The 25,243-nt window shown below is 38.1% G+C and overlaps 1 protein-coding gene across 11 annotated transcripts in view; it reads right to left on the bottom strand.

Moving 5' to 3' along the window:
• The window catches only part of LOC149188857 (uncharacterized), a 405,877-nt gene that overhangs the window by 314,205 nt on the left and 66,429 nt on the right, over nt 1–25,243 (bottom strand). For 5 of the 11 annotated variants that reach the window (XM_089411721.1, XM_089411722.1, XM_089411713.1 and 2 more), the window contains 8 exons: nt 10,357–10,536; nt 9,411–9,500; nt 9,119–9,295; nt 8,256–8,435; nt 7,994–8,173; nt 7,737–7,910; nt 7,470–7,649; nt 7,203–7,382 (listed from right to left, as the gene is read on the bottom strand). In XM_089411721.1, the coding sequence (XP_089267847.1) occupies nt 7,203–7,382; nt 7,470–7,649; nt 7,737–7,910; nt 7,994–8,173; nt 8,256–8,435; nt 9,119–9,295; nt 9,411–9,500; nt 10,357–10,536 (1,341 nt within the window). The remainder of the gene's footprint in view (nt 1–7,202; nt 7,383–7,469; nt 7,650–7,736; nt 7,911–7,993; nt 8,174–8,255; nt 8,436–9,118; nt 9,296–9,410; nt 9,501–10,356; nt 10,537–25,243) is intronic. The other 6 variants (XM_089411720.1, XM_089411719.1, XM_089411716.1 and 3 more) reach the window with 5 other exon arrangements.

The raw sequence follows: 25,243 nt of genomic DNA on the forward strand, positions 1-25,243 counted from the left end.
GATCTCTGTAGCATATCTCCCTTGTCCAAGGAAGATCTAGCCCTTTTGCTGCCAAACCTCCAACCCCAAGAAATAATGCATCTGTCCCAAATCGTTCATGTCAAATTCTGTGGCTAGGTTCTTCTTGCAGTCTTTGATGAGCCTGGATGATCCTGTCAGGAAAATATCATCCACATATAACACCACGATTAGAGGCTCATTCTCTACAACAAGATAGTAGAGATTAGGATCTGCGTCACTCTTGATGAACCCCATCTTCTGCAAGTAGCCACCAATTCGACCGTACCATGCTCAGGTGCATGTTTAAGCCCATACAAGGATTTCTTTAATCTGCATACATGAGATTTCTTCTCATGTGTCTCAAAACCCGCTGGTTGTTCAATGTATACTTCTTCTTCTATCACCCCCTTCAAGAACGTCGTCTTAACATCCATCGGTGAATCTCCTACCCCATCTGTGCTGCAAAGGATATTAAGGCTCTAATAGAAGTATACCTAGCTACTGGGGCGAAGGTTTCTTCGTAGTCTATCCCTTCCTTCTAAGCATACCCCTTAGCCACAAACCTGGCTTTGTATTTCTCCACACTGTCATCTGCATCATATTTGACTTTGTAGATCCATCTCGAACCTACCACTGACCTGTCCTGAGGCCTAGGTGCCATTTCCCAGACATCACTGACCATTATAAAACTGTATTCCTCCACCATAGCATCTACCCATACTTGATGTTGAACGGCCTCCTGAAAACTAGAGGGTTCCCCAACCTGAGCTACTAGGGCCTGGTATTTGTCTGGTTGTCTTCGCTCCCTTTTATCATTTTTGGGTGCACCAATGAAGTCCTTTGCATCCCGTAGAATCTGTCGGAGTTCCCAGCTCGTTCTTCCACTAGTAGTGGGTACATCTATTAGCTCTTCCTGAGATTCCTCCTGTTCTGAAGCTTTGCCTTTAGGAGAATTTCTAGTACTAGTTTCTGCTGATCGAAGTGGTTGGACCAACAGATCATCTTTTGGCTGCTCCTCGGAAGGCATTTCTTGGGATTTCCTGAAAGCTCTGTCCTCCATGAACTTTACATCCTGCCGAACTACTACCTTCCTACTCCCTGGAAGATAGACTCTATATGCCTTAGCATTCTCGCTATATCCCACAAGATATCCTTTCTCAGCAGTTTGATCTAATTTCTTTCTCTTTTCTTTGGGTATACGACAATACGCCAAACTCCCAAATATCTTGTAATGACTGACTTTAGTTGTCTTCCCAGTGAAGACCCTTTCCAGAGTGATTTTGCCCAATGCCCTTTGTGGAGTCCTATTCTGGACATAAATTGTCGTGCTGCATGCTTCTACCCACAAGAATTTGGGCATATCCTAATCATACATTATTGCCCTAGCTACATCCACAATAGTCTCGTTTTCTTCTTTCTGCTACTCCATTCTGCTCCAGATTATACGGAGTTGTCCACTCTCTTTCGATGCCTTCCCTAGCGCAAAAATCGGTGAAGTCCTTGTCAATGTACTCTCCACATTGTCTGAGCGCAGCACTTTTATCTTCTTTCCTATCAAATTCTCTACTAGAGCCTTGAACTCTTTGAATTGACCAAAAACCTCATCCTTGGTTTTCAGAAAGTAGATCCAAATCTTCTTGGAATGGTCATCGATGAAGGTGACGAAGTATTCAGCACCACTAAGAGCTTTTATGGACATAGGTCCGCAGATGTCTGATTGTATCAATCCTAGAACACTCTGAGCTGTATTGTTACTCCTGGAAAACGTTGCTTTGGCATACTTGCCTCGAGCGCACTGTATGCATACATCATCTCGTTCGGTACTTAATTCTGGAACTCCTGATACTGTTTTCCTGAGAGTTCTCAGAGCCCCATGGTGTAAGTGTCTTATCCTCCTGTGGCATAGTTCATTCAAATCTTTATCTCTATTGCTACCTATTAGTGCCATTAGTGATTCTAGTTGTAATCTATACAGCCTATTACTTCTGATTCCAATCTGGGCCTTCCTTTTCCAACTCGGGTGTTTGACATATACTTTCTCCTTAATGAAGAAAACACCATAGCCTTTGTTTTGAAGTTGAGATACGGAGAGTAAGTTCATCCCCAATCCTGGCACATGCAACACATTGGTTGCTTGAAGCCGCTCTCTTGCTTCGGTTTGAAAGACTATAGTACCTCTTCCTACGGGGGTACACTTTGCCTTATTTCCCATGGTGATCTAAAAATTGATCCTTTCTTTCTGATAATTTGAAAAACATTCTCGAATTCCTGTCATATGCCAGAAAACTCCACTATCTATATACCAAACCTCAGAGGAGGTAGAGCTTGCTAGGCAAGCAACTTCTTCTTCCAGTCTAGAAGCTAACATAGAAGAATCGTGATCCATGTCCCTCATGCATTCTTCTAGAAATCTGCGTGAGTCCCTTTGAGTTAATGCCTTTGCATCATGCTCCTGACCCATAGCCAATTCTTCTCTCTTGTTGCCGGATCTCTGCTCTAATACCATGTGAAAATTTCTAATCCAAAATTCTACTACAGCAACTGATTTATTTCACCTACTTATTCTTCCCAAAAAGTTATTTACGAAATCCCTTCAGCAAACATTAAAATAAATTCTACTGCATTTATCACCTAATTACATAGAGAAAATAACAATGATATACATGCACAAGAACCAATCACATCAACACAGTTGTTTTTGGACAATTGTCCATGGAAAAACCCAATGTGGGAAAACCGGTGCAGCAGATGAGGGTTTTACTAATCTTCAGCAACAATCGCTTTACAAGGAATGGTTTTACAGAGAAATTGAGAGAAAACACCTGAGAATTTCCCTGGAAACTTTCTGCACCCTGGAGACCCTTCTCCCACTTTTGCGTCACTCTGCGTGGTTCTGCGTCAGCCTACGTGAGGGTTGCGTCTCCCTCTGCGTTGTCTCTCAATACCCCTACGTCACCTCCTCCTCAGTCACTGACTGTTGTTGATGCCCTCCTCTTCCTCCACCCTGCAACTCTCCCTCTGAAATCGATCTTCTTCTCTTTGAGAATCGATTTTCCTTAGGATACTGAGTATCTACCGGTGTGTATCCAAATGATCCTCAAGTCTTCTCTTATACTTTTCTTGTTGATTAATCAACATCCGAGATAAGTCTCTAATCAACGGCTAAGATTAAAACAGACTTGATCCTCGTCTCTTAGAAGCTTCTCACCCTTATCTTTATGAATACCCATTAATATTTTTATTTTCCTAAGTTTAGACTTAGGAACCCAATAAAATATTAATTATTTTAATAACTCCTCATCCGAGTGGAATTTCTCCAAACGATTTATGGGTCTTGGAGATCTCATGTGCCTTAGCCTCTCCACCAAATTTCGAGGCTAGAGCACATTCGATGCTACCCAAAATCAACACCAAAGCACCTCTATAGACTTCTCAACTACCCCAAACAACCCTATCTTCCACCTGCAATCAACACAAGGGTTCTCAGTCTATACGCAAAGGTAACCTTCAGATTTAATGCCCAAAATTACCCTTACAGACCTCGGCCTTACTCCTTGCTATGCTGGCTGAACCTGCCCAATCCCTGATCAAGACAATCATGAGAGTGCCCTACTCGCTCCTTCGCTTGATCATCTAGGGCTATGGCCTAGAACAGAGAATCCTCCTCCTCAACTGAGCTTCCTTTTTGCTCTTCAAGTCATGCGTTGCACCAACATAGATGTACAAATGCCTTCACAACACCTCTTATTTATACACCAACAAGAGGGCTTCTTCAACGTCATTCTAGGGCTTGAACATATGTCACAAATCATTTTTACATCAACCTGACCTTGACGCTTCATGTGCAAACCCATTAAATAACTCAAAAAAATCATATCTCCATTTCTACAACTTGGAATCAGATGATTCTCCTTGCGTTAGATTCGTCTCGCTGAGAGCTATCATTCTCATCCATCACATGTAGAAATGTGCTCATGGTTTTGGCCCAAATCTCGATGGGTGCAAAACCCCAAGCTTGGGTTTCAAGCCCATAAGCCTACTTGTGGCACTTTGCCCTCCAAACCCCGAACACTAGGGCTTAATGTACCTCCCAAACTACCAAAAACTCAACATACACATCACTTTACTGGCAATACAATTCTCATGCTTATGCTATTTTGAGTATGTTTACAAGTATCATTTACTTTTAAAGTAGCATTATTTGCAAGTATTGTGGGTTTTACTTTGGCAACCACTTATAATATTTGTACTTGGAGCAATTTGCTTGAAGCATTTGGAGTTCATCTAACTATCCTGGATTATCTCTCATCAACAACATTTCCTTCAAGTTATCTCATGTGATCATGTTTTACATTTCAAGTGCAATTACATCCTTACTATATTTCAATTACATGTTCTTACTTTGCAAGTTTAAATTTATTCCTTGAGCACTTATCAAATTGCAAGTTTACATTTGGCACTGGTTTATTTATTTCCTTCTTGCAAATATTCTATCTTGTGATATCATTGATTATCTATTTGCTTTACTTGCTCATGGTTATATAAATTACTTGTGGAAGTATTCGTTGAAATTTCTAAGTCTGACACATCAGAAATCCCTACTGCATTATCTGGTTTAATTTCTCCTACTTGTTCATTCCATTAACAAGTTATTTATAAATATAAATATTGAAATAAACACAAATGCAACCTTAACCCATATACAGATCAGCAACTAAAATACTGAGACAAACACACAAGGGGACAATCGTCCCCGGAAAAACCCAATGCAAGAAAACTAGTGCAGCAGTTCTGAAGGTTTTATTATTATGCAAATTCTTGAGTACAACGAGGGTGCCAAAAATGGCTCACCCAACAGAGATTGTTACACGACAGTAATACCTCTTCTCGGAGATAGATATTCAGCCTCTCAACTCTAGTCTGCCCCATGAAAATCCTTCTGGCGCTTCCTCTTGGCCCTGCTAGCTTCAGCGTAGCTCCTGAAGCCTCTGCGTCAGCCTCACGAATCTCAGCGTCAACACTTGGCCCCTTTGCGTCACCCACATAGGCCTCTCTGCCTCTGCGCAGTCCCCAACTGCCTCTGCGTAGCTCTAGCTACCTATGTGTCAGCCTCTTCGGTCTCTACGCTGACCCTCTGGCACTATCCCTGCCTCTGCTATGTACTCACTGCCTTCACTGGAACAGACCACTAGCTCGAATTTTCTCAGTAAGCCCCGCTCCAAAAAATCGAACTGACTGATCAGTTTTGGCGTATCTCCAACTGACCCTCAAGCCTCCTCTTATACTTTTCTTGTTGAATCTTCAACGGCCGAAATTAAGTCTCTAATCAATGGCTAAGATTAGATTTGGCTTGAACCATGTCATTTAGAACATTCTCACCCAGTTTTATATTAATACCCATTAATGTTTTAATTTTCCTAGGTTTAAACTTAAGAACTCCATTAAAAATATTAATTATTTTAATATCTCTCTAACCGGGTGGAATTTCCCCAAACCATTTCTGGGTCTTGGAGATCTCATGTGCTTTAGCCTCTCCACCAATTTTCATGGCTAGAGCACATGCGATGCTACCACAAATCAATAGTATTTACATGCTGTAATTTGATGATTGATGTGTCTCGTAATTAACTAATCTTTTAATCTCCTAGAACTTGTTTAGAATCACTAAGCAAGCCTTAGACATTCTTTAGGGTCTACCCCCCTTGGGTTCATCTAGGAGAGAGCCTAGACAGAGGAGTTGGGAATTGGGTGACAGCCCCAACTTTTAGCTTGCCCCCAAGGCCACATCAAGAGGAATTAGGGATTTTCTCCACACTAACCTTAGGTGGAATCAGGTGGCAACAGCTCCATTTTCCCAATATGGATTGGTATTAGTCATAGTCCTCCACCACCCTATTTTACTATGTTGCAATTAATGTTTTGGTCAAGCCAACTCTTCATTTCACCTTTAACCTCCATTGCCTAGCTTTAGCAATCCTGGGATAAAAGATTTAAATTGAGAATAGGGTTTTGTGGTGACAAATCCTGGGATAATAAATTTAAATTGAGAACAGGGTTGTGTGGTTACATTGGAATGATAACTTACCTAGTAGCCCCCCCTGTTCAGGAGTTCGGGGGTCAATCCCCCCGAAAAAAATTCAGATGGCTCTTTGCGTCTGTTTTTGGCAGTCTTTGGCACACAGTTTTCTAATTCTAGTTAAGGAATTAATGTTGTAAATTTGTAATCTATTCCAGGTCAATGGATTAGTGTGTTGGATGCTGTCAGATCCTATATATTGTAGTGTAAATGGTGAAATTAATATAATGAGAGTTAGAGGTGCGGCTCTAAACATTTTTCTGGTTTTCCCGGTTTAAGGGTTTCCAAGGTAAATCTCTGAATATTATGTGTGAATGCCATTGTTTATTTTTCTGTTTTGTAAATAATCTGTGTCCACTTCTTCTCGCAAGGTTTAAAACTTTCAGAAATGGTGCAAAAACTTTGTTATTTTGTGTCAAGTGTAGGCACTGTTAAGAGTGGTAACGCTCAACATACGTCTAGGAGTGAATAATGTTTCTGACTTTCTGTCGCACAAAAGGTATTGGTAACCTGTGACTGATGCAAGGTAATATTAATTATGATGTTAGAATTTATGTGGTTTAATGATGTTAAGAGGTTAGGTGGTTAAGCCACTCACCTCCAGGTGCTATAAATAAGTTATATATGATCAACTACAAATGCGTGATAGATGTAAGATGTAACACCACCACATAATTAATAAAATGTTTTATTCTCTCTCTCTACCATCTGTGCACCCTATCGTAATACAGTTTCAAAAGAAGGAAGAAAATGGAAAGCTTATCACTCTTGGTGAGGAACAGTGCTAAGCACATGACACAAACCCAGCAATTCTGGGAAATTTTTAAACAAAAATAATGAATTTATAATCTAATCAGGAGACCAGAATATTACAGAAAATTTTCAGTAAGTTCATCAATAGAATTACATTAGAATGAAAAAATGTACAACAGTAATCCAGTTAAACAATGGGAAATTTAGCAGTCCAGGCATTTGTCTCATAGAAAAAGAGTGAGTGGTAGAAACTTTTTTGATGTGAGCTTCATCCGAATCAGGTTCCTAATTGTGTGGATTTTGAACATGTTTGGAGGCACACCCTCCTCTATTTATCAATATTCAGCAAAGTTATATCTAATAAGTATGTTACCTCGTCATCCTTATTCACATTTTCTTCCTTTTCAAACTTGCTCACATCCTCATCTTTTCCCGTCTTCTTTTCTACATCAACTTCAGTAACTTCATGCTTGCTTGGCTCATCTATGAAATTCACCTCAGGGCTATCAGCCACTTCAACAGCCTTCCTATTGTGTTTTACAGTGACCAAACCCTACAATTTTCACCACTTTAGTCCAAGAAAACACTAAATTATAAACTAAATAGAAATAAGAAAAACTATGAACAATAAGTATCTTACCTCGTCATCTTTATTGGCAATTTGTTCCTTTTCAAACTTGTTCACATCCTCAGCTTTTCTAGTATCCTTTTCTACATCAACTTCAGGAACTTCAAGCTTGCTTAGCTTGTCTATAAGATTCACCTCAGGGGTATCAGCCACTACAGCACCCTTTGTATTGTGTTTTCCAGTGACCAAACCCTACAATTTTCACCAATTTAGTCCAAGAAAACAATAAACTATAAACTAAATAGAAATATGAAAAAACATGAACAGTAAGTACGTTACCTCGTCATTGTTATTGGCTTCCTTTTCAAACTTGTTTACATCCTCATCTTTTCTAATATCTTTTTCTACATCAACTTCAGGAACTTTGCACTTGCTTGGCTTATCTATAAGATTCACCTCAGGGGTATCAGCCACTTCAACTCCCCTTTTATTGTGTTTTCCAGTGACCAAACCCTACAATTTTCACCAATTTAAAGAAAACGATAGATTATAAACCAAATAGAAATAAGAAAAATTATGAACGATAAGTATGTTACCTTGTCATCCTTACTGGCATTTTCTTCCTTTTCAAACTTGTTCACATCCTCATCTTTTCTAGTACCCTTTTCTACATCAATTTCAGGAACTTCATATTTGCTTTGCCCATCTATAATATCCACCTCAAGCGTATCAGCCACTTCAACTTCCTTAGTATTGTGTATTCGAGTGACCAAACCCTACAATTTTCACCAATTTAGTGCAAGAAAATAATAAATTATAAACTCGATGGAAATAATAAAAAATATGAACAATAAGTACGTTGTCATCGTTATTGGCATTTTTTTCTTTTTCAAACTTGTTGACATCCTCATCTGTTCCAGTATCCTTTTCTACATCAACTTCAGGAACTGCATGCTTGCTTGGCTCATCTATAAGATTCACCTCAGGGGTATCAGCCACTTCAACACCCTTCGTATTGTGTTTTCCAGTGACCAAACCCTACATATTTCACCAATTTAGTGCAAGAAAACAATAAATTATAAACTGGATGAGAATAAGAAAAAAACTATGAACAATAAATGCTAAAAGGATGCACAAAGTTCAAGAAATTGAGATATCTTCAGGCCAAGGAAATGCTAGTTTCCTAATACCCAACCTTTTCTTTCAATTGGAAAACACCAAAAGGCTCCACTAGTTGAAGCTGTGGATATACCACAAGCAGTACTGAAGCATAGTAGTACTGAAATTGATCTCAAGGGTGGTCTCAGAAGAGGGAAGAAAAGAGAAAAGTTAGCACTCCTCATTGTTAACAGTGCTACGCACAAGACACAAACCTAGTAATTCTGAGCATTTTTTAGGAAATTCTAACCTAATAAGAATAACAAAAATCAAAAGAGTACTATAAAATGTTAGGAAGTTCATGAATTAAACTAGAATTACAATCCAAAGAATGTAGAATAGTACTCAAGTTACACAATTGAAAATGTAGCAGTCCAGGTATTTGTCTCAAAGAAAAAGAGCGTGAGACTAAAAGTAAGATAGAAAAAATTTAGATGTAAAATGTATCCAAATCAGGTTTCTAAGGAAATATGTGGCATTTCAGTATGTTTGAACTTTGAAGGCATGTCCTCCCTTCTCTGTTCATCAATATTCAGTGGAGCTACTTCTAACAAGCATGTTACCTGGTAGTCCTTTTTGGCATTTTCTGCATTTTCAAACACGTCCACATCCTCATCATTTGTAGTCTCCTCTACGTTAACTTCAGGAGCTTTATGCTTGACCATTTCATCTATTAGATTCACCTCAGTGGCAATAGCCTCTTCAACACCCTTAGTATTGTATTTTCCAGTGACCAGACCCTGCAATTTTGTGTAAGAAAACAATCAATTATAAACTAAATGGCAATAACAAAATGTACAAACAATAAGTGCTAAAAATGCAAAGCTTTCAAGAATTTGTGATAGCTTCAGGAACTTTATCCTTGACCAGCTCATCTACAAGATTCACTTTAGAGGCATTGACTTTTTCAAATCCCTTTATATTCCGTTCCGTAGTGACCACATCCTGCAATTTTGGGCAATTGTGTGCAAATAAAAAGATCAATAACAAACTAAAAAGGAAAAACAGAAAGTAAAAACAATGTGTACTAAAATGCTGCACAAATTTCAAGAAATGGTGATATCTTTGGGTAACAAATGACACAAAAAAATTTGTTATTTCGTGTTATTTTTTCTGGGGACGAGATTGTTGGACTGGTGGCACTCAACATTTATGTTCATGAATCATTACTGTTTACGTCACATAAAGGTATTGGTAAACTGTTACCAAGGCAATGCAATTTCGATAATGATGTTACAGCTGGCTAAACCACCTAACCAGCTAGTGGTGATATAAAATTTAAATAAGTCATCCGATGAACTATGAATGTGTGAGAGATATTAGATGTAACTCTACCATAAAATTAATGAAATATTTTATTTTCTCTCTCCACCATCTGTGCACAGTATTTTCCTACAGTCTCAAAAGGAGGAGGAAAATGGAAAATTCAGCACTCTTAGTGAGGAACGGTGATAGGCAAGTGACACGCGCTGCAATTCCGGGCAATTTTTAAACAAAAATAATGAATGTATAACTCAATCAGGATACCAAAAATTGAGTACAGAAAAATTTCAGTAAGTTCGTCAATAGAAATAAAATTATAATGCAGAGAACCTACAATAGTACTCCAGTTACACAATGGGAAATTTGGCTGTCCAGATATTTGTCTCAGAGAATGAGAGAGAGATGGAAACTCTTTTGAATTGAACTTCATCCAAATCAGGTTCCCAATTAAGTGTGTGGATATTGAACATGTTTGGAGGGATGCCCTCCCTTCTGTACTATCACTATTCAGCAAAACTATATCTAGTAAGTATCTTACCTCATCATACTTGTTGGCATTTTCTTCCTCTTCAAACTTGTTAACAACCTCATCTTTTCTAGTATCCTTTTCTACATCAACTTCAGGAAATTCATGCCTGCTTGGCTCATCTATAGCATCCACCTCAGGGGTATCAGCCACTTTAACTCCCTTCATATTGTGTTTTCCAGTGACCAAACCCTACAATTTTCACCAATTTCAAGCAAAGAAACAATATATTATAAACTAAATAGAAATGAGAAAAAACTGTGAACAACAACTACTAAGATGAGGCACAAAGTTCAAGAAATAATGATATCTTTCAGCCTTGAGCAAATGATAGTTTCCTAATGCCCAATCTTCTTCTCTCAATTGGACTCAGTCAAAGGTGGTCAAGTCGAGTTCAATAAGCAAGAAACGTCAACCAAACTAGCCATTTGGTGAGTCAACTAGCCATTAGAAGGGTCAAGTTGGACGTTGGAGGTACCTTGGACCAAGTAAGATCAATTATGGACAACAAACTAGATGTTATGTAATGTCCCGGTTTATAAGTTTTCCTAATTTTCTCGGGAAATTACTTAAAGATTTCTAGTTGCTCCAAATCGAACTTGCTTGACTTGTTCCACAAATGAGGTCGAGTTGCTCCAATATATAGGGTTCTTGTGAGGTCGAATTACCTTGTTTGAGGCCGACTTGTCCTTCCTTGAGGCCGACTTGGTGGAGGAGGCCTAGAAGTCCTAAAATATAATAAAATAAATTTCTTCTTTGACAAATAAATCCCAAGAAGGGTTATTTACGTTATGACATGTACAAAGACACTTGACATAAACCCTAGAAGCCTTCAATGGAGGCTTTGACCTAAAAACAGTCGACCCAAGCATGAAACCCATGCTTTAATAAGTCAATTTAATAATAATAAAATAAAATTTCTCTTTCTTTTGACAAATACATTATATTGTGACTTAAATACATTTAAGAAGATCTGACCTGTTTATATTCTTCATACTTAACAATCCCAAGTAGGAAAGCCTCTTTTTAAGAGCTATAAGCTCAAGGTTGATGCAGCTAAAACTAAAAAGCCAAATATAGAGCTTGAGACATGCCACCTTACAAAAAACTCCAATGCCATAAGTCCTGTTGACCACTCAAATTGCATATGATGTTTGGTCAACCATTCCATGATCAAAGCACATTTCAGAGCATCTCAACATTGTCAGAACATCCAAAGTTTCAGAATTCTTCATCATCATTCAGCTTCTGGTCATCATTTTGTTTTCCAAATTCTACAGCTCTGCGAGGTTATTATAAGAAAGATTATGGTGTGATGAAAATACAGCCATGTAAAAGGCCTACATAGCTTAGGATTTTGTTAAAGAGTTTTCACTCTAGGGAGTTTTTTCCTTAGCTAGGTATTTCTGTTTATCAACACTAAATAATTAGCTGAGTTTTTCTCCCAAATATCCCCCAAAGCTAGAGTGAGGTTTGATGGTAAAGTCTTAGGTGAATCCTAGTATCTAGAGTCAATGTAAATTGCCATACTAGATCATCTCTAAAGTTTCTCAGATTTTGGTTGAGTCTAGGGGTCAGTTTTTAATTATTACAAATTTCCCACTGGTCAGGATTTGGAAATTTTTAATAATTTGATGTAAAATGTAATAAGTGTTGTCTATAGAAGTTGTAGGGGCTATGAATAATCAAAATTAGACCTCTAAACCTCTATCTAGACATACTTTGAGGGTGGAAAAATATGTATTTACCCCTCTAAAACCCACTTTTCTAATTTCTGGCAAAAAAATTGCAAATAATTAGCTAGAAAATAAAATGAGAGAAAAATAAAAAATTCTCTCCAAGTGAAAATTCAAAATATTAAAAAATGAGATGGAAATTCCCAAATATTAAAATCAAGTCAAAACATTTGTGGGAATTCCATTTACCAAGAAGAAATGCCAGTTCGAAATACTGAGAGGGGGGTGAATCAATATTTCTTTTCAATCGTTATTTTTACCAGTTAGATTCTTCACAATTTAATCAGAAAAATGTACAATAATGATTTTATCAAGTATAGAAGAGATTGAATACAATAAATGATGATTGTTTGCCAAGCACCAACTTGGACTTGATGAGGTTCCGACCTCTAGGGCTTCGACCCTATTTTATCCAAGGCTCCAACCTTGCGTTTAGGAGCACCAATCCCTAGGACACCAATCATTTTTTGCTTCTTTTAATAGAGAAGGAGAGTAGTACTTACTTGAATGTCCTTGATATAATTCTTCATTGTTCAATTAACTCCCAAAGACTTCACTGTTCAATCACTTTCCAAAGGCTTCACTGTGTTGTCTTCAATTTTGGGTTCCACTTCATCAATTGATTGTTCAAGAGAAAGTTCTTCATTGTCAAAAAAGGAGTTCTACAAAACCATTGTGTTGTTGTTCAAATGATGCTACAGTTAGGTTCTTTATAGTCCAAGGAGATTTACTATGATTAAATCCGAATACTAAGACACTGCCTTGTTGCTAATTATTATGAAGTCTAAATTTGAAGCCCAAACTACCCTACTAGAGCTGAGGTCTAAACTCACTGTGTAATGATTAGAGTCACAGTTCACAAGATATGAGTTCAACCAAAGATCTAAGATTACAGTTCACGGGATCCGAGTTCTGAGTCACAATTCTCCACTAAAAAAACCGAGTATACAGTCCACGAGATCCGAGTTCCGGGTCACAACTCTCCACCAAAGATCCGAGAATACAGTACACAAGGTACGAGTTCCAGTTCACAAGATCCGATTCATTGTTCTCATCCAAAGATCTGATTTCAGTGAATAAGGTAAAACCACAGTCCGAAGATACAAAGCTACCAACCAAAAGTGTAGAGGCATACCTGAGATATAGAGCCGAGGTACAATGACACACACCCGAGATATAGAGCCAAAGAGCTGAGGTACAGTCCCTACCTGTCACTGTCATAATCCCGAGGGACAGTCCACCAATCAAGCTAGACACCTAGATATATCACTTCCTGATTTTTTTTATATTCTTCTTGTGATCGAACTGGATGGATGAAGAATGAATACGTATGCCTAATATATAGTGTTCATGTCTCTACAAATAGGCCAACATTAGTAGGCCACTATAGGTCGATTCACTGTCCAAAATAATATTCTTAACTTAAAAAAATGATATCTCCCAAACTATTTGGAGTTTCGGGCCAAGTAAGAGCTCATTGTAAAGGCAAATTTATGCTCTAAAAGATGATATAGGTATCAAATTGAGAGGTTGTCTCTAACGTAGCGAAAAGACATTTTTTAATGTGACTGGTCATTAATTAGTGTAGAATTCGAGGTAGGACAAAATGGCTTAATGGAGAGTAAGCTCATTTGGAAATGTAAGGCTTCATGGTGACATTTACTAGGAGAGCTCAACAATATATATTTCATCAATGACAATTATTGCCCAGCAATCTCCCCCTTTGTCATTGATGGAAATATTTCACCATTCTCTCCCCCTTTGACATCAATGGCAAATGGGGTGCCCAAGTACTCCCCCTATCAAACTGTTTCCTTTATCATGGTGCTCCCCCTGACATGTCGTCCCTACTCTTGTGAAGATGATTATCTAATGTGATGCCAGAGTAATAACCCCCATCTTTTGTCGAAGGTGTTCAAATGCTTCTCGTGGAATAGGTTTTGTAAAGATATATGCAATTTGCTCTTTTGTATTGAAGTATTCCACCTTGATATTTTGTTCAGCAACCTGTTCACAGAGGAAGTGATATTTGATTGGAATATGTTTGGTCTTTGAGTGCATTACTAGATTCTTTGAGAGGTTGATGCCACTAGTGTTGTCACAATAGATGGTGATTGGTTGTTTAGTTTCTATGTTGACATCCTTCAAAGCTTCCTTCATCCATAGTATCTGTGTACAACAATTTGCAATAGCTATATATTCAGCTTCAGCTGTGGAAAGAGATATAGATGATTTCTTTTTGTTGAGCCAAGATACTAGACAATCTCCCATGAAGAATGCATTTCCGCTGGTACTTTTTCGATCGTCCACGCTTCCAGCCCAATCAACATCGGTGTAAGTTGTCACTGTAAGAGTTGTGCTTTTGGGATACCAAAGACCAAAGTCAGGAGTTCCTTTCAAGTATCTGAGAATTATTTTCACAACCAACAAATGGGATTGCTTAGGAGCTAATTGAAATCTTCCCACCATTCCTACTGCTTGCATAATGTCGGGTCTTGTAGCAATTAAGTATAGGAGAGCTCCAATTATTGACCTGTAAAGAGTTGCATCTATCGAGGGGGATTCATCATCTTCGTTTAATTTGCAGTCTGTGGTCATCGATGTGCTCATAGGTGCACATTATTCCATCCCATATCTTTTAAGCATGTCTTTAAGATATTTTGCTTGAGATATGGACATGTTTGTTGTGGTTTGAGATACTTGTAGTCCAAGGAAGTAAGACAACACACCAATCATCGACATTTCGAACTCTATTGACATATTTTGAGCAAACTCATGGATCATCTCATCATCATTGCTAGCAAAAATCCGACCATCAACATAGACAACAGTGACTAGTAATTTATCCTTGTCCATCTTCATGTAGAGATTACTTCCTGCCACTCCCTTTTTGAAGCCTTGTTGTTGTAGATAGTGATCCAATCTTGCGTACCAAGCTCTAGGAGCTTGTTTCAATCCATATAATTCCTTTTTCAACTTACATACAAAGTATTTTCCTTCTGCTAGATCAAACCCTTCTGGTTGCTCCATGTAGACTTCTTCCTTGAGTTCCCCATTCAAAAATGTTGATTTTACGTCCATTTGATAGACTTTGAATCCTTTTGAGCAAGAAAATGCCAAAAACATCCTTATAGCTTCCATACGAGCTACCGGTGCAAAGGTTTCTTCAAAGTCGATTCCTTCAATTTGTGAATAACCTTTACAAACAAGCCTTGCCTTATTTCTAATGATTTGTCCATCTTCATTCATTTTGTTTTTGAACACCCACTTGGTTCCAATTATATTTTTATCTTTTGGACGAGGTACCAACTCCCATGTTTCATTCTTCTCGATTTGAGACATTTCTTCTTCCATGGCTTCCACCCAATGAGGATCCTTACTTGCTTGAGTAAAAGTTTCTGGTTCTATCATAGATAAGAGAGAAACATCATCTTTCCTTGGTGTACTTGTCATCCTTCTTTGGGTTTGTATTCCCTCATCTACATTGCCAATAATCTACTCTTCCGGATGATGTTTTTGGAGGAATTTCACTTTTGAAGGAGTTTGAGATGGTTCTTTTTGTTTTTCTTGATCTTTTTCCTCTTTTGTTGACTCTTCTTCTTCGAATTCTTCAAGGATAGGATCTTCTTCATGGACTTCAATTTCTTTTTCTGGAAGGGCTTCGTCAATTTTTACATCAATGCTTTCTACTACTTTTCGTAGTCGATTATTGTAGCATTTGTAATCTTTGCTTGAACATCCAAGAAGTATTCCTTCATCGAACCGAGAATCAAATTTTCCCGGTGAGTCATTATTGATCTTCATAAAACATTTGCTTCCAAAGATTCTAAAGTACTTTACCGAAGTAGGTCTCTCTTTCCATAGTTCGTATGGTGTCTTGTCGTTATTTGGTCTTAGTTGAGTTCGATTCAAGGTATAAACCAATGTGGAAAAAGTCTGCAAAAAGTCGGGATTAAATCCCAAAAATCTGAGTTTCTCATCAAAACGATTAAATCAGCCGACTTTTTGCTGACTTTTTCACTGATGAAAAAATCGGGAATAAATCGAATTAATCCCGATTTTATCGGGAGTCAACCAAAAAAATCGTCCCTCTTTCCCAGGTCACGGATAAGAGGCCGAAAAGGGGGGAAAAACACATTTGTTTGTTGTTTTTGCTCCCATTCGTCCCTATGGAGAGAGTAGTTGTTTTCCATTGCCCAAGAGGACGAGATCTACTAGTTTTGTGGAGGGGATTTGGAGATTTGTCTACTGCTCAACGTGAGAGATTCAAAGTGTCGAATTGTTGCTGCCAGGCATGTATTTTAATTTCCCTCTTAGTCTTTGTTACACAAATGGCTTCTTAAATCTTTCTATAAATCTATTAGTTTGTTTTTATCTTATTTTTGCCTAGAATTTTGAATCAAAATCTAGATTGAAGCAAAACTTCAACTTTCAAGAATCAAATGACAAAAATTCAAACCCTTGTTTACTGAATCTGAGTGTGTTCAAGTGAGTGCGAACAGGGATTTAAAATCTAAAATCAACAATTGCATTTGTGTTTAATTCTTATGTGATGGGAAATTTTTTATTCTTTTCAAAAAAAAATTGTGCCCGAGTTCAAATTCAAGTTCAAAGTTTAAAACAAAATGCCAAGGATTTTGGATGTGATATGTGGGAATATGGTGAACCTAATACTATATCCGAATCTGGGGGGATCAATAGAATGTATTTGACTTGCAAGTTTTGTGGCAAACATGTGTCAAGAGGTATCAACAAATTAAAATTCCATTTGAGGCATAATGTAGACCTTTGCCCAAATCCATCTCAATAAATCATCCAACAGGCCATTCAATCGTTGATGGATAAAGAGGAGGGAAAAGACACCAGGGAAGCACTAAAAATCCAACTTGTAGGGGCCTCAAGAGTGGGGGGAAGTGAGAGTGCTTCTTCAGCATCACCTTCCACACCCATATGTCCCTACTCCCAACCCCTCAGCTTTCTCATCTTTTTTTGTTCCTAGAACCACACCTGGTGCACAACCTGGCATCAAATCAACACTTAAAATAAAAGGAAAAGGCAGAAGATGACAGGTTGGTCAGTAATTGTCTTCTATGGAGTGATGTTTCGTTCAACATTGCCAAGACAAACCCATTCTACCAACCTATGGTTGATGTTGTTGTTGTCGTTGGCCCGGGTTACAAAGCCCCCACCTTTGTAGAATTGAGAGGACCTCTTCTTCAAGATGGAAAGATCGATTGCACTTCTAGACTGGCGGAGTTTAAGGCATCATGGGAACACACTGGATGCACAGTCATGTCAGATGGTTGCACTAACTAGAAGGGTAGGACCCTTCTTAACTTTTTGGTTAGTTGTCCCAAGGGGAAAATGTTTATGAAATCTGTTGATGCATCTGCACACATTAAAGATGCACGTTTATTATGTGAGTTGTTGAACATCTTCATTCAAGAAGTATGCCCAAGCAATGTTGTCCAAATCATAACAGCAAATGCTGCAAATTATGTTGCAGCTGACAAGTTGCTTATGGAGAGGTATCCTAACTTGTTTTGGACACCTTGTGTTGCTCATTGCATTGACTTGATGTTAGAGGATATAGGTAAGATTCCTATTGTGAGGGATATTACTGAATCATCCAGGAGCATAACAAAATTTATATATAATCATGCATCTGTGCTTAGCTTGATGAGAAGATTCACCAACAACAAAGAGTTGGTGTGTCCTGCCAGTAAACGATTTGCCACTACTTTCATATCTCTTCAGTCTCTGTTGAATTCTTTGTGGGATGTGAAGAGCATGTTTCTTTCACTAGATTGGCATGCTTTATCTATTATCCGCAAGCTAGAGGGAGAGGGCATATGCAGACTAGTTTCATATGATCAGAGCCTTTGGGCAGGAGTGGAGGAGGTGTTTTCCATTTTAGAACCTTTGGTAAGGGTTCTCCAATTGGTTGATGGAGACAAGCCCACAATGGGCTACTTGGATGAGGCCATGGATAGGGCCAAAGAAGCCATTTGTGCTTATTATGAAGATAACGGAGACGAGGGGTTAGAGAAACAACAAGTCATATGGAGAGTGATTGATGAGTGATGGAACAAATCCCTCCATCGCCCCATTCATGCTGCAGGTATCTACCTCAACCCCGCATTTTCTTACGCCTGTGGTTTCAGATTTGATGCCAAGGTGATGGATGCATTCTTCACTTGTGTTGAGAGGATGGTGGCATCTGAGCAAGAACGTGAAGATATTTCTAAAGAAATGGAGGTATATAGGATAGGAGGTGGCACATTTAGTTTTACCATTTCTATTAAGATTAGGACGACCAAAATGCCAGGTAATCTTCAGTTTGTTTCAAACTTTCAAGTTTAGAATTTCAATGTTTTTTTTTTATGTTTCTCATTTTTCTCTTAACTTGTAGATGATTGGTGGACAAGCTATGGTGGCAGAGTACCTCATGTCTAAAAGCTTACCATTCGAGTGTTCAGCCAAACATGCAGTTCCTCTAGGTGTGAGCGCAATTGGAGTGTATTTTAAAAAATACACAGCAAAAAGCACAACAGGTAAAAAAATTGAAATTAAAATTTTTGAATTCATTTGATTATTTTTAATATTTAAATTTTCTAAGTACTAATTTACAATCTATGACCCTAATACAGATTGGAGGCCCAATGCCTCAATGACATGGTCTATGTCTACTACAATCTTCAACTGTGGATGAGACAAATTCAGAAACCTCCTGATGTGGAAGCCATCTAATTGGACAATATTGATACCACTGCTGCATGGAGGGTCATGACTAAGAAGCCGACCATGGACTCAATCCCGAATTGGTTAGATGTCGATCCAGAGGAGGTAGCAGTTGCAAGGGAGGGAGAGGTAGAGGTAGAGGAGGAGGAGCAGCATCAGGGTCAAGAGGCAGGGCTGGATGAGGATGATGAGGAGGAGGTGACACGATCTAGGATGGGCAGAAGTAGCATAGGATAGAGTCCACCTCTTTCGTCGGCTTCTAGAGGACGACTGACTCCATTTGTATTTACAGGGGTTGGGCCTTCTTCCTCTAAAGGAAAAGGAAAATCCATTCCCTATTCTCATAAAAGGGGCACAGGATCTCAGTGATTGATTACTTCATGACATTAGATGACTCATGATATACATTTATTATATTTTTTTGTTGATATTTTGACTCTTGAGAGTTGAGACCCAAACAAGACTTAAGATTCAGAAATTGATTCACTATTTTGATATGTGATGTAGCACTAAACTTCATATACACATTTTATATTAGATTTCTTTACATGTTTATGTGGAAATGCATTTATTTGATGTTGTGGATACTTTAGATGCCAAAAAATTAAAAATAAAAATGAATATTTTGTGTTTTTTTTAATTTCCCCGACTTTTTGTAGACTTTTTCAAAACTCCCGACTTTAACAAGTTTTTCAACTTTTGGACCCTTGTCGATTTAATCCCAACTTCGACATTTTCCACATTGGTATAAATTGTTGTCCCGACTACTTTCCAAAACTTGGGCTGCAAATCTGCTGCTAGTAGAATTTTTCTTGTCATCTCTTGTATAGTTTGGTTTATTCTTTCTACTACTCCATTTTGTTTGGGAGTTCTAGCAACAAAGAGCTCTCTTTTGATTCCATGCACTTTACAAAATTCATCAAATTCTTTTGAAGTAAATTCTCCTCCTCTATCTGTTCTAAGGCATTTAATCTTTGATTCTTTCTCATTTTCTACTAGAGCTTTAAAAATTTTGAAACATTCAAAAGCTTCGGATTTGAATTTTATAAAGTATACCCACATCATTCTAGTATAGTCATCAACAAATAAAGCAAAATACCTTTCTCCTTGTAGAGCTAGAGTTCTGGTTGGTCCACATAAATCTACCTGTATGATCTCCAAAGGTTTTGATGTAGAGAACTCCTTAGTCTTGAAATTGATTCTCGTTTGTTTTCCATGTTAACATGGTCCATAGACAACTATATCTGGCTTGATGATTTTTGGAATGTCCCTTACTGCATTTGTTTTGTTGATATTGATTAAGTCATCAAAGCTTATATGTCCCAATCGTTTGTGCCATAGCCAACTTTCATCTGCTCGACTTACATAACATTTATTTTCTTGAATTTTGTTCAAAATATATACATTATCTGGTGCTCTTATTCCCTTAGCTATAAGTTCACCTGAGGAGGAGCTCCTTATCTCACAGTGTTTCGTACTAAAGACAACCTTGTGTCCTTGATCAGAAAGTTGGCTCACACTCAAAAGATTGTGTTTGAGTCCTTCCACCGACAATGCATTTTGGGTTTTTCCTTTTGTTAAAATTGGCAACTAGGGCCAAAATCCATGTGGGTCATCTTATTTATGGCAACTGATGTTTTTATTGGATCCCTCTCATCGAGAGGTGTAGGATTGATCTAAAGATCATCTGATTCCGACAAGTATTCATGGAGTTATGAATTTATTTGTGTTATAAGACATATTGTCAAGTCGGCCAACATCTTATGTAGGCTCAGAAGCCCAATAGACATGTCTATTCATCATCTATGTTTTAGTATAAATAGAAGAGGACTTGAAGTCATTTTGATATCCTCTTCATGTGATCTCCTCCTCTCCACGTCTTTGGGTTTTTGGAGAAGGAGAGACTAAAGATTTTATGCTGGCCTTGTATGATGCCCTAGCTGCAGATGATGCCCTAGACATCCATACGCAGTTCATGGAGTCACATACACGTAGGTCATGGAGACATCCATACGCAGTTCATGGAGACACATATACGCAGGTCATGGAGACATCCTTACGCAGTTAATGGAAGCACTTATACGCTGTCCAAACAGCCCTAAACGCAATAAATGGAGACACCTAATATGCAGCAAGGAGATCTGTTCACGCAGCCAAAGAAGCACAGAACTCGCACATGGAAACTCGTGCATGGAGGAACAGGTTTGTATTAAGGTATGACTGCACCTTGGCTAGGGTATTAGGTGCAATCATGTTCAGAATTCAGAAGCAGGCATGAAGACGCAGTCAACGCATGAAGCCGCTGTCAAGGCATGAAGCCGCAGTCATGTATTGGACCAAGGCATGAAGCCGCAGTCATGTATTGGACCAAGGCATGAAGACGCAGTGAAGGTGTAGTAGCTGCAATCAAAGCATAAGGTATACGCAGATGAAATACACTCTCAGCATACCTATGACTTGAAGTAGAGAAAAGCTCAATCGAGGGTATCATAGTCTTGGTATATAAATACGATGGCATACCTGTAGCAGCCCAAACACAATGAAACAACAATAATACGGTGGCATACCTGTAGCAGCCCAAACACAATGAAACAGCAGTGATACGGTGGCATACCTGTAGCAGCCCAAAGTTGATGAAATAAGTCCATGATGCACAGTGTTCAAATCTGTGATCTCAATCTGAATATCAGTACCGTACACTTGCTCAGCATATTAATATGCCGTCACCATGACAAGGATCATAAGCAGTAACGTTTCTAATGGTTACCGTCTCAACATAATGAGTATGATAAATATGAATAGTCTCAGATCATAATGATGAAGATGCAGCATGATGAGCATGTTAATAAAGGGCAGCATGATGGGCATGTTAGTAAGGAGCAACATGATGATGGGGGCAGCAAAGTGACACTGTATGATGGGAATAGCATAGTGATGGGAGCAACTCAGTGACCAGGTGTAGCACAATGACGGGTGCAACATGAGTACGAGCTGCAACACTATGAAAGGTGAAGCAGTCACCTTGAAAGATCAGTTGAAGCAATATGTCTTCAACTGATCTCATTCAGATATCAAAAGTCAAAGTGTTGACTTCTATTGTAAATGTACTATCTCTCTCTCACTTTCTCTGCTGAACTTTGAAGAACATAAAAGAAGAATTGATCAAGGGTTCCCCACATTGGGGTTTGTCCCTGGCTAGCGCCACATCTTGTGTCCTCTTGTCTTGGCTTGTCTTCTGCGATTTATGTTTATGTTCTATCTGCAATTTACTTTAATGCTGATGTGATTGCTAATCTGGAAAAGATATTGAGCTAACTATGAAAATTTAAATAAATTGCTCTAGCATAGAACATACCTAAAATTAACACCTTTTCCATTGATGAGAGCAACAGTTCCTTTTCTAGCTATCTTGGCAGATCCACTTCCAAAAGACACATTTCCATCTTTCTTGATAAAGGAGGTAAATTTATTTTGGTCACCTTACATGTATCTTGAACATCCACTATCTATGAACCATTGATTTTCATCACTATGAGCACATAGGGCTATGCCACATTTATCAATAGCGGGTTCATCCTTTTGTAGATCTTCTCTTTTGAATGGACAATTTTGTTCATCATGACCATAATCACTACATAATGAGCAACATGGATCACACTTAGCCAAAGGATCAAAAGAGTTGTAAGTCTTTATTTGTCCTTGTTCTTTGAGGCCAAGTGGCTTGCTTTGTTGATTCTCATTTCTTGAAACATTGTCCTTACGAGCCTTGCAATGCTTGTCTTGATGACCAAAGTTTTTACAATAAAATCAATAACCAAGTAATATTGTTTGGTACCTGTTAGAATAGCCTTGACTTGAGATAGTATTCTTCCTTAGAGTTGTCCTTCCTTCATTCCTTGGATTGATAAAATTGAACTTTTGTTCTTGGTTAGATGACTTCTCTTCTTTTGGATGACTAGAAAGAACGTCAGCATAGCTTCTTTGGATTTCCTTATTCACATTCTCCTTTGTACTTGATGATTCTCCTTTCAATTCAATCCCAGATTTGTCATATTGAGGTCTTTGAGCATTAAGGATGTTATCAAGTGTTTGAGAGCTTTGCCAACTCTTTTAACTTGATCCAATTATTTTCTTAGCGAAACAATTTCAGTTTCATGTTTTTCACAAATCTCTTCTTTCTCTTTTAGTTTATTGTTCAAAATATCTTCCCTCCTTTTTGCTTCCTCCTTTTCTACTTTGAGAGAAATAATCTTCTTTCGTAATTTTTCATTTTCTTCAATGGCACCCATTAGTAACTCATCCACATTTCCTTCACCTTCTTGTTCGGAGTCATCATCATTTGTAAATGCCATGAATAATACTTCTTTGCTTCCAGCATAGTCATTTTCCTCATCTAACTCGTCATCATTTCTTTTGTGAAAAAGTGATATTTTTAGTTGATTTCTTGTTGGTGATCACGAATTCATCTTCATCAGAATCGTCTTGTTTAGAGAAGAAGTTATTCTTGTTAAAACTTTTCTTTTTGAACATCCACTTTTTATATTCCTCCTCCTTATCACTATCATATTTATGAGGACATTTTGCAGCATAGTGACCTATCCTTCCACATTTAAAACAAATGAGAGGATACTTATCTTTTAGCTTGGATCCTTTTCTTAGATTTCATACAAAATGTGCAAGTTCAGATTCAGTATCGAAGTCATCACTGCTTGTATTCCAATTCTTCCCCTTATTTTTTGATTTTGAAGCTTTGAATGCTGCTTCCTTGGAATTTGGGATTCCATGAAGTTCATCCATTTTTAAAGTATCCAAATCCTTCATTTCTTCTATGGCACTTACCTTGGAGTCAAATCTATCTGGGAGAGATCTCAAGACCTTTTGAACAATTGTGTTTTCTTCAATATTTTCTTCTAAGCCTTTAAGTGGGTTGACGACTTCGGCTACTCGGAGAAAGAATGATGCAATATCTTCTTCGTCATCCATTTTAAGACTCTCAAATTTCCTTTTATGAGTTTGGAGCTTTGTCTTCTTAACTTTGGAGTCTCCGTCATATAAAGCAATGAGCTTATCCCACATTTGTTTTGCAGAATCACAGCCCATGACTTTTGTGAATTCAGAGTCAATGATTTCACTAGTTATGAAATTTAATGCTTTAGCATTTGCAATGTAAGATTTCCTTCCATCTTGGTCAGTCGGAAGAGTGGGAGGAGCTTTGTATTCATCCAAAACAGATTGCCATACTTCAGGTCCAAGGGACATTAAATAGTAGGACATCCTTTTCTTCCAAAAACCAAAGCTTGTACCATCAAACAAGGGAATCTTTCCTGTCATTTCCTCATTCATCATTGTGACCTGTGAATCCTTCTTCCAACTGTTAGGCTGATAATGAAGAAGCTGGCGCTGATACCAATTATTCGAAATACTGAGAGGGGGGTGAATCAGTGTTTATTTTCAAGTGTTATTTTTACCAGTTAGATTCCTCATAATTTAATCATAAAAATGTATAATAATGATTTTATTAAGTATAGAAAAGATTGAATACAATAAATAATGATTGTTTGCCAAGCACCAACTTGGACTTGATGAGGCTTCGACCTTATTTTATCCAAGGCTCCAACCTTGCATTTAGGAGCACCAATCCCTAAGACACAAATCCATTTTTGTTTCTTTTAATAGAGAAGGAGAGCAGTACTTACTTGAATGTCCTTGACATAATTCTTCAATGTTCAATTAATTTCCAAAGACTTCACTGTTCAATCACACTGCTTCATTGTGTTGTCTTCAATTCTGGGCTTCACTTCATCGACTGTTCAAGAGAAAGTTCTTCACTGTCAAAAAAGGGTTCTACAAAACAATTGTGTTGTTGTTCAAATGACACTACAGTTAGGTTCTTTACAGTCCAAGGAGATTTACTGTGATTAAATCCGAATACTGAGAGACTGCCGTGTTGCTAATTATTGTGAAGTATGAATTTGAAGCCCAAACTACCCTGCTACAGTCGAGGTCTAAACTCACAGTGTAATGATTAGAGTCACAGTTCACAAGATACGAGTTCAACCAAATATCTGAGATTACAGTTCACAGGATTCGAGTTCTGAGTCACAGTTCTCCACCAAAAAAACCGAGTATACGGTTCACGAGATCCGAGTTCCGAGTCACAACTCTCCACCAAAGATCCAAGAATACAGTACACAAGCTACGAGTTCCAATTCACAAGATCCGAGTCATTGTTCTCATCCAAAGATCTGAGTTCAATGAATAAGGTATAACCATAGTCCGAAGATATAGAGCTACCATCTGAAAGTGTATAGGCAAACTTGGGATATAGAGCCGAGGTACAATGACACACTCGAGATATAAAGCCACAGACCCGAGGTACAGTCCCTGAGGGCCGAGAGACAGTCCACCAATCAAGCTAGACA

This window comes from Pinus tabuliformis, chromosome 3_1 (genome assembly GCF_031772625.1).
Source record: "Pinus tabuliformis cultivar Carrire ecotype Pingquan chromosome 3_1, CPIR1, whole genome shotgun sequence".
Classification (NCBI taxonomy): domain Eukaryota; kingdom Viridiplantae; phylum Streptophyta; class Pinopsida; order Pinales; family Pinaceae; genus Pinus; species Pinus tabuliformis.